The sequence below is a fragment of the Rutidosis leptorrhynchoides genome, chromosome 5 (assembly GCF_046630445.1).
Source record: "Rutidosis leptorrhynchoides isolate AG116_Rl617_1_P2 chromosome 5, CSIRO_AGI_Rlap_v1, whole genome shotgun sequence".
NCBI lineage: Eukaryota > Viridiplantae > Streptophyta > Magnoliopsida > Asterales > Asteraceae > Rutidosis > Rutidosis leptorrhynchoides.
Window position 1 is genome coordinate 191,310,969 of NC_092337.1, and position 9,853 is coordinate 191,320,821.

Sequence of the window (9,853 nt, forward strand, 5' to 3'; positions counted from 1 at the left end):
GGAGTATAACAATTACATGCAGTAATTACAAAGACTGTGTTTTTAATTGTTAGATACCACGGTAAAGCTTAGATCGACACGAGCTGACTGCCAAAACAACAGGTTTTTCCATAGCGTCGTATGCGTCCGAGTCAAAAACAGTTACGAGCTCGTTCCAGAGAGTTAGCTGAATTGTGTCACCACTGTACACGAATGTATGCCAAAATTTTAGCTAGAAATACATGCTAAAAAAAACAGGGGGCAAAAAATTGCTCTTCGTTAGAAGTAATTGTAGGTTACCCGTGTTGCGAAAAGCAAGTCAATCTATTCCCATTAACATATTCTACTGAATAAATGCTGTTGTGGTTGAATTTTTGCAAACTAAATAAAGAAAATCCCAAACAATGTATTTCTTTATTTTTATTCGGTAAATGATGACTTACTCAAGATTTGTGAGGTCGATTGTTCTTCTTATAAGCTGCTTGTGGTTAACGTCTCCGATGATCACTGGGTCTCCAAGGCGATCGATGCGGCCAATGTAGTCTGTTCACGTGCATTTTATATGAATGTATGTTTAAGAACTTAATTTTAAATCATAGGTTATTATGCAATTATGCAAAACATACTAGCGAGAACAGTGGTGCTCGGCACACGTGTACGCAGTTGAGTATAAGCTACAAACTGGAATTAATGATCAGGATAGTCTGCAAATAGAAGCTCTTCAAAAGTTGTGTTGTGATCAAAAGACAATGTCGTTGGGCCTAGTAATATTTTCTCCCACCGAGTTGTAGCATGAGCCGAGAACTTTGTTATCGCATACACCTTGTTCAAGTGCATAAGTTTGTCAAAATATTCCTTATCGCTGTATTGCATATTCACAAGCATAGGGTAGTTCTGTACCACGTAAAGAACATCAAACAGACGGTATAAATAAAAGAGGAAAACAGGTTAATAGAGATGTAAGACGTGAATACCATCTCTTCGATAAGCATGCAACAGTAACCAGTTGGAGTCTGGTTGTGATAACTGTAAGTCACCCATTTCTGATAGATTCTCACTGCAATTGTTCTGTCTCTATCACCCGGTATTAGTTGCCCAAGACCCGTTATTTGTACCATACTATTAAAAGGAAAAAAATAATTAGTACTAAATATAAATATATATTAACTATATACATAATGCATCTATGGCTGTGGTCTTCCTTAGCAGGCAGAACGTGCAGGTGGTGCTGCCTCGAAGTCGGTAATTGCGGACAAAAATTCTGTGTATAAAATATTTTTGGTTACATTAGGCCCGTGGTCTTCGTGTTTTTTAATTAGCAGTTTCAAACCGCCCGGTGATGTAGCTCTCGACAACGCAACATAGAGCTGCCCGTGACCGAATAGAGGTTTTGGTAGATAAACTCTAATTTGGTTGAGCGATTGACCCTGGATTTTGTTTATAGTCATCGGGTATGAGATTTTTAATGGGAGTTGTTGTCTCTTCAGAATGAATGGCAAAATTGGTTCCTTGTAGATAAGGCTCATTCTTGGGAAAAAGACCTTCTCACCGACGCGGGTACCCGTAATTATTTCAACTTCCACTGACTTGGCTAACATCTGCGTAATTATCATTCGGGTGCCATTACAAAGCCCACCTACTATGTTAATGTGGCGAAGCAGAATAGCCGGTACACCCTTTTTTAAATGCAGTTCATGCGGTGGCAACCCAGGGTAGTTCAGTGTATTTAGATATTCTGTAAAGTAGAGCAACTCCGCCTCACCACCGTCATTTCCATGTGGAGTTGCAGTGTCATAGCTGCAGTAAGTTCTAACTGGACCATCAACCATATCGACGATTAAGCTATTTATCGTATCGGCATCGTCGTTTTTGGGACAGACAATTGCTTTTTGTTGCAGGTCGACTGCGGATAGATTTTGCAGCGATTCACGGGCGTATATAAAAGAAATCAGATTTTCCAATCCATTTTCATCATCAGGAATACAGAACTGATCAGGGATTTGTACCCAACGACTATTCAACGGGTCTTCTTTGTCAGGCAGACCAATTTCACCATTTCATATCCTCAACAACCACTTCAAAAATTCTACGTTCTTCACCCTCATTGATGGTGTAAGCCCTGGCCTAAGTAGTCGCATGTTTTCTGCAAGTATGAAAACCTTGAATCGTTGCCACAAATGTGAAGTCGTTATACAAGCACCAAGGATAGATGATTTCCCTCATTTTGTCTGAATAGGTAACGTTTCTTTAAAGTCACCACCAAGTATCACAAACTTACCCCCAAAAAATTCTCCAGTGTTTCCTAAAATATCTCGAAGACTCCTATCAAGAGCTTCGAAACAGCGCTTATCATTCATTGGCGCCTCATCCCATACAATAAGGTCTGTGTTCTGCAGTAATTTCGCCATATGGGTATTTTTCTTCACGTTGCACATCGATTCATCGGTTATGACTAGCGGTAGTTTGAATCGAGAATGTGCGGTTCTTCCCGAAGGTAGAAGTAGAGACGCAATGCCAGATGATGCAACAGCAAGAACTATCTTACCTCTAGATCTCAGTGCTGTGATTATAGCTTTCCATAAGAATGTCTTCCCGGTGCCACCATGACCGTATACAAATACATGTTCAGTGTGTTCATTCAACAAAGCGCTTGTTATAAGATCGTAAATTTGCTTTTGCTTCGAATTCATTTGACGCTCGAGTTCTAGGCGTTCGGTGTTTAAAACTGCACGATCATAGTTTCTCTCCTCCATGATAAGACGGTTTGCCAAATCTGCGAGTAGGTCAGCTGGCAGCTAACGCGAAATCGAAAATCGATTTCGAACACTGGTTTAAAAAGATCTCTACTTCATACAGGACAAAGTTATGTAGGTCATCGGTATTTATATGCAAGTGGGGCATATTTAAATTAGCAGCTGCACAAAGTGGTATATCATCACCCATTAGTTTCCAGTGATTTTCCCAAAGAGCAAGTGGGTTCGTAACAGTGCAATAAGACAAAATGTGCGCAAAAAGAGAGCGTAACTGCGACGACGTGGCAAATACAGATGCTTCTTCTAGTACCGCTGACCACTCTCTATCATCACCAAGTAGCCCAGCTGCTTCACATGCAGACCGGTATGTATTATGAAGGATCTGGTTGACTGTTCTAATATCTACAAAGCTCTTGCACCCCTTTTGATGGCACAAAAGCATCCTTAGAAAAAATGCTTCTCCATAGGTGGGATGTATATACGATATCCTGCAAATTGATGGTTTCTTGTAACTACCCAAACCAATAACCAATCGATTTCGCGAAACAAATTTTTTATTTTTTTATAACAGTGGAGTGCGCCACGCGCACCACCATAGGGTGCGCGGTGCACACAGGCCCCAATTCAGTTCTGTCCAAATTTGCAAATTTTCAAATAAAGATCTCCCACTTCCCGACATAATTAGACGAAACGCTTTTCACAACATGTTCTAATATGGAAAACTCATACGATTCAAACATAAAATGAGTTTTACAAAACGGGGCCCACATCGGCCGTTTTACGAGTTTCATACCAAAGTTCGAGTTTCGACCACACTAGTTTAAATTCCAAACGACACTATGAGCATGGTGTTTGGGGTTAAACTACCCAAATCTCGGTCAAACTCCAAAAGCTATGACATCCCAAAAGCGTCCCCTAAACAACAAGCGGAATCTCTAATCCAATCGAAGGCCCTTACCCTTGTCAACGCCGGAGCCTATAAAAAGATAAACAACGAGAGGGTAAGTAAATCTTAGTGAATGCAATAATTATACCCATATATATATAATATACCTACATGCATTCACTTACACATTTACAGCATACACGCTAGCAATACAATTAGCATACCATCACAAGTACAAAGCTAATATTCTCCAACAAACCGCTACTAGCATAATCAATACCATACATTCGACATAATATAATATGCTACAAAACAAATACACAACCATGGTTAACCATTCTCGCGTCATGGTGCTACCGGCTCTTTGGTTCACACCATAAGCATTTGTCATGCTGCTATTGGCTCTTTGGTTCACATCACAACTCGAGTCATACTCACGCTAGAGTGCTACCGGCTCTTTGGTTCACACTCTAACAACGCTAAGGTGCTACCGGCTCTTTGGTTCACACCCTAACAAATCGTGCTATAGCGCTACCGGCTCTTTGGTTGACACTATAACACACGTACTATGACGCTACCGGCTCTTTGGTTCACAACATAGCACGCTCGCACATACTATGGCACTACCAGCTCTTTGGTTCATACCATAGCATACAAATAAATACATTACATACATATGCATATAATCATTCCACTCATCTTTAACGATTCGGTGACGGTTTTATACTTCTGCAAGCTTCAAACCAAAGTACCTAATATAATAAGTACTTCAATCAGCTCACAAAAACTAGTTGGACTAAATACCAACAATTTCACTTATGTGCATTAAATGACTTAAATGCATTAAATGCCCCATTTTCACCAAAACCGCCCTTTAAGGGTCAAGACCATCATTAATCACTTAAAAGCTAGTGATTAAGGTCCAACAACACTAATCATTACACAATTAGGGTATTTCATACCCATTTTTTCCCATTAGGTCAATCATTAGCCCTTTGACTAATTTAAAGTCAACACACCCATTTCGGGTTATCTACTAACCCATCTAACACCCATTTACTAATTAACTAGGTGTGCTAGTGATTAACTAACCAATTAGAACTCATAAACATCAATTAACATTTTGAAACCGTAGGTTACTTACCATGGAGTCGTTATGACTCCGTCTTACCCAAGAACACCCAAAATCACCAAATATGGGTTTTATGTTCTTCATTTACCCAAACCCTAACCCTTACACAAAATCAAAGTAAGGAAATTAAAGTTAGAACATACCACCACAACTACAACGGAGCTAGAGAGGAGATGAACAACTTTAATACCCGCACTTTGGTCCGAGGACAACTTCTTCCTCTTGGATTTAAGCTTTCTCACTCAAGAATCACACTCTCTCTCTAAAATTTAAGTGAAGAGGATAAGGTTGTTGATAATGGAGTTAATGATACTCCAAAAACTGACCAACTGGCCTTTAACTCGTCCACAAGTGAAATTACCAAAGAGCCCATCAAAATATCTGAATAAAAGAGTTGGATCCAGCTACAGTGAACAGTGCGCGGCGCGCACCATTAGGTGTGCGCTGAGCGCACCTAGCCCAGCTCAGCTTCTGACTTCTGTTTGATTACACAACTTTACCCACACACTATGTACCATATATAGCCTGGTGTACAATGAAGATTAGGGTCTTACAACTCTCCTCCACTTGAATCGGAGCGCGTCCTCGCGATTCAAGCCGCATGACAAGAGGGAAGGTAAACCAACACGAATTCTTCGGACTCACAAGTAAACTCGGAACCTTTACTACGACGCCATTGAACTTTAAAAGTCCTAACATCTTTATGTCTCAACCTTTTGACCTTCTCATCGAGTATAGCAATCGGCTCCTCAATATACGGAGATGGGAAACATGAAATGTATTATGGATCCCCGCAAGCTCTTCGGGTAATTCCAAACGATACGCAACTTCACCAACACGAGCTAGAATTTTAAATGGCCCAATAAACCGAGGAGCTAACTTCCCCCACTTTCGAAACTGAATAACACCTTTCTATGGCGAAGCCTTAAGCATCACCATGTCACCGTCTTGAAATTCGATCATTCGTCTACGCTTGTCGGCATACGACTTTTGTCTATCTTGCGCCTTTTTCAAATGATCCCGAATCATATCAATCTTGCTATTCGTTTCTAAGACCAAATCGGTACTCCCGATTTCTTGTTGACCAACTTCACCTCAACAAATCGGAGTTCGACACCTCCGCCCATAAAGCATCTCGTAAGGTGGCATTCCGATACTAGTATGATAACTATTATTGTACGAGAGTTCCACCAAAGGTAAGTGCTCATCCCAACTACCACCGAAATCAATAATACACGCCCGCAACATATCCTCCAATGTTTGATTCGTACGTTCGGTTTGACCGTCCATTTGAGGATGATACGCCGTGCTCAATTTCAATTGTGTGCCCATATCTTCATGAAACTTTTCCCAAAACCGAGATGTGAATCGGGTATCTCGATCCGAAATAATAGATATAGGAACTCCATGTCAAGAAATGACTTCCTTGATAAACAACTTAGCCAAGGTCTCCGACGATATCGCTTCTCGAATGGGAAGAAACAAAGCACTTTTCGTCAATCGATCAACTATAACCCAAATCGAATCAAATTGGGTTCTTGCCATTTTTGGTAACTTTGTGATGAAATCCATGGTAATGTGCTCCCATTTCCACTTCGGGATTTCTAACGGTTGTAACTTACCATACGGCTTTTGGTGTTGGGTTTTAACTTGCAAACACGTAACACATTGCTCAACATACTTAACAACATCACGTTTCATGCCCGGCCACCAATAATCCTTTCTCAAATCAAGATACATTTTCGTCGCGCCCGAATGAATGGAATACATTGACTTATGCATTTCGTCAAGTAGCACTCGTCGATAATCACCCATCTTAGGCACCCACACTCTTCCTTGAAAAGACAACAAACCACGCGAGCCCATAGTAATGAACTCCGATTGCCTCACAATTCGTTCCGCATGCTTGTTGTGAACGTAAGCCTCTATTTGAATCACACCAAGTTTTTCAAGAAAATCGTTAGTAATAATCATACGTAACAATCCCAATCGTAACGCTGGGTGATGACTCTTTTGACTCAACGCATCCGCGACCACATTCGCCTTTCCCGGATGATAAAGTATTTCACAATCATAATCTTATACCACATCCATCCATCTACGTTGAAGATAATTCAAATATCTTTGATCGAAAAGATGTTTCAAAACTCTTGTGATCCAAATAAATCGTACACTTGACACCATACAAGTAATGGCGCCAAATTTTCACCGCATGCACAACCGTCGCCAACTCAAGATCATGAGTCGGATATCTCGTTTCGTGTTCCTTTAATTGTCGAGAGGCATAAGCGATGACTTTACCCCGTTGCATTAGAACACAACTGAGCCCATTTAAAGAAGCATCACAATAGACCGTCATGTCTTCCACCCCTTCCGGCAAAACTAGCACCGGAGCTTGACACAACTTATTTTTTAACAATTGAAAAGCAATTTCTTTCTCGTTCTCCCAATTAAATCTCGCGTTCTTTCTTGTCAATTTAGTCAATGGAGAAGCGATCTTAGGAAAGTCTTGGATAAACCGACGATAATAACCGGCCAATCCGAGAAAACTTCGGATTTCCGTAGGCGTAGTCGGTCGTCCCCAACTCTTTACCGTCTCTATCTTCCCCGGATCTACTTGAATACCATTTTCGTTCATAATGTGGCCAAGGAATTGAACTTCCCTTAGCCAAAATTCACATTTGGAGAATTTAGCATACAACTTCTCCTTCTGCAACGTCTTTAACACACTTCGCAAATGATGTTCATGTTCCTTTATACTCTTCGAATAGACAAGTATGTCGTCAATGAACACAATTACCGACTTGTCCAACATAGGTTGGTACACTCGGTTCATAAGATCCATGAATGTCTATCTTGCTTGATGATTGCTAACATAACACAAAACAATTAGCTCAAGGTTAGTTCACATAAACCTAAGCACTAATCAACTCCTGGTCCGACCCGTCTCCTACAAGTCCCTCATAAAGCGCATATACAACTAAATCTAAGTCTAGGCACCTATCTCAAGTCACCTAAATCCCTTAGACCATGCTCTGATACCACTTGTAACGACCCAAACCAATAACAAATCGATTTCGCGAAACAAATTTTTTTTTTATAACAGTGGAGTGCGCCACGCGCACCACCATAGGGTGCGCGGCACGCACAGGCCCCAATTCAGTTCTGTCCGAATTTGCAAATTTTCAATTAAAGATCTCCCACTTCCTGACATAATTAGACAAAACGCTTTTCATAACATGTTCTAATATGGAAAACTCATACGATTCAAACATAAAATGAGTTTTACAAAACGGGGCCCACATCGGCCATTTTACGAGTTTCATACCAAAGTTCGAGTTTCGACCACACTAGTTTAAATTCCAAACGATACTATAAGCATGGTGTTTGGGGTTAAACTATCTAAATATCGGTCAAACTCCAAAAGCTATGACATCCCAAAAGCGTCCCTTAAACAACAAGCGGGATCTCTAATCCAATCGAAGGCCCTTACCCTTGTCAACGCCTGAGCCTATAAAAAGATAAACAACGAGAGGGTAAGCAAAGCTTAGTGAATGCAATAATTATACCCATATATATATAATATACCTACTTGCAATCACTTACACATTTACCGCATACACGCTAGCAATACAATTAGCATACCATCACAAGTACAAAGCTAATATTCTCCAACAAACCGCTACTAGCGTAATCAATAACATACAATCGACATAATATAATATGCTACAAAATAAATACACAACCATGGTTAACCATTCTCGCGTCATGGTGCTACCGGCTCTTTGGTTCACACCATACGCATTTGTCATGATGCTACCGGCTCTTTGGTTCACATCACAACTCGAGTCATACTCACGCTAGAGTGCTACCGGCTCTTTGGTTCACACTCTAACAACGCTAAGGTGCTACCGGCTCTTTGGTTTACACCCTAACAAATCGTGCTATAGCGCTACCGGCTCTTTGGTTCACACTATAACACACATACTATGACACTACCAGCTCTTTGGTTCACATCATAGCACGCTCGCACATACTATGGCACTACCGGCTCTTTGGTTCATACCATAGCATACAAATAAATACATTACAAACATATGCATATAATCATTCCACTCACCTTTAACGATTCGGTGACGGTTTTATACTTCCGCAAGCTTCAAAGCAAAGTACCTAATATAATAAGTACTTCAATCAACTCACAAAAACTAGTTGGACTAAATACCAACAATTTCACTTATGTGCATTAAATGACTTAAATGCATTAAATGCCCCATTTTCACCAAAACCGCCCTTTAAGGGTCAAGACCATCATTAATCACTTAAAAGCTAGAGATTAAGCTCCAACAACACTAACCGTTACACAATTAGGGTATTTCATACCCATTTTTTCCCATTAGGTCAATCATTAGCCCTTTGACTAATTTAAAGTCAACACACCCATTTCGGGTTATCTACTAACCCATCTAACACCCATTTACTAATTAACTAGGTGTGCTAGTGATTAACTAACCAATTAGAACTCATAAACATCAATTAACATTTTGAAACCCTAGGTTAGTTACCATTGAGTCTTTATGACTCCGTCTTACCCAAGAACACCCAAAATCACCAAATATGGGTTTTATGTTCTTCATTTACCCAAACCCTAACCCTTACACAAAATCAAAGTAAGGAAATTAAAGTTAGAACATACCACCACAACCACAACGGAGCTAGAGAGGAGATGAACAACTTTAATACCCGCACTTTGGTCCGAGAACAACTTCTTCCTCTTGGATTTAAGCTTTCTCACTCAAGAATCACACTCTCTCTCTAAAATTTAAGTGAAGAGGATAAGGTTGTTGATAAAGGAGTTAATGATACTCCAAACACTGACCAACTGGCCTTTAACTCGTCCACAAGTGAAATTACCAAAGAGCCCATCAAAATATCTGAATAAAAGAGCTGGATCCGACTACAGTGAACAGTGCGCGGAGCGCACCATTAGGTGTGCGCTGAGCGCACCTAGCCCAGCTCAGCTTCTGACTTCTGTTTGATTACACAACTTCACCCACACGCTATGTACCATATATACCCTGCTGTACAATGAAGATTAGGGTC

General features: G+C 40.4%; 1 protein-coding gene across 1 annotated transcript; it reads right to left on the reverse strand.

Moving 5' to 3' along the window:
• Positions 1-1,181: 1,181 nt before the first annotated feature.
• On the reverse strand, positions 1,182-2,117 carry LOC139849205 (uncharacterized). Its single transcript, XM_071838867.1, has 2 exons — positions 2,079-2,117; positions 1,182-1,967 (listed from the first exon to the last, which is right to left on the reverse strand). The coding sequence occupies exons 1-2, from the start codon at positions 2,115-2,117 to the stop codon at positions 1,182-1,184; spliced, it is 825 nt and encodes a 274-aa protein (XP_071694968.1).
• Positions 2,118-9,853: the final 7,736 nt, after the last annotated feature.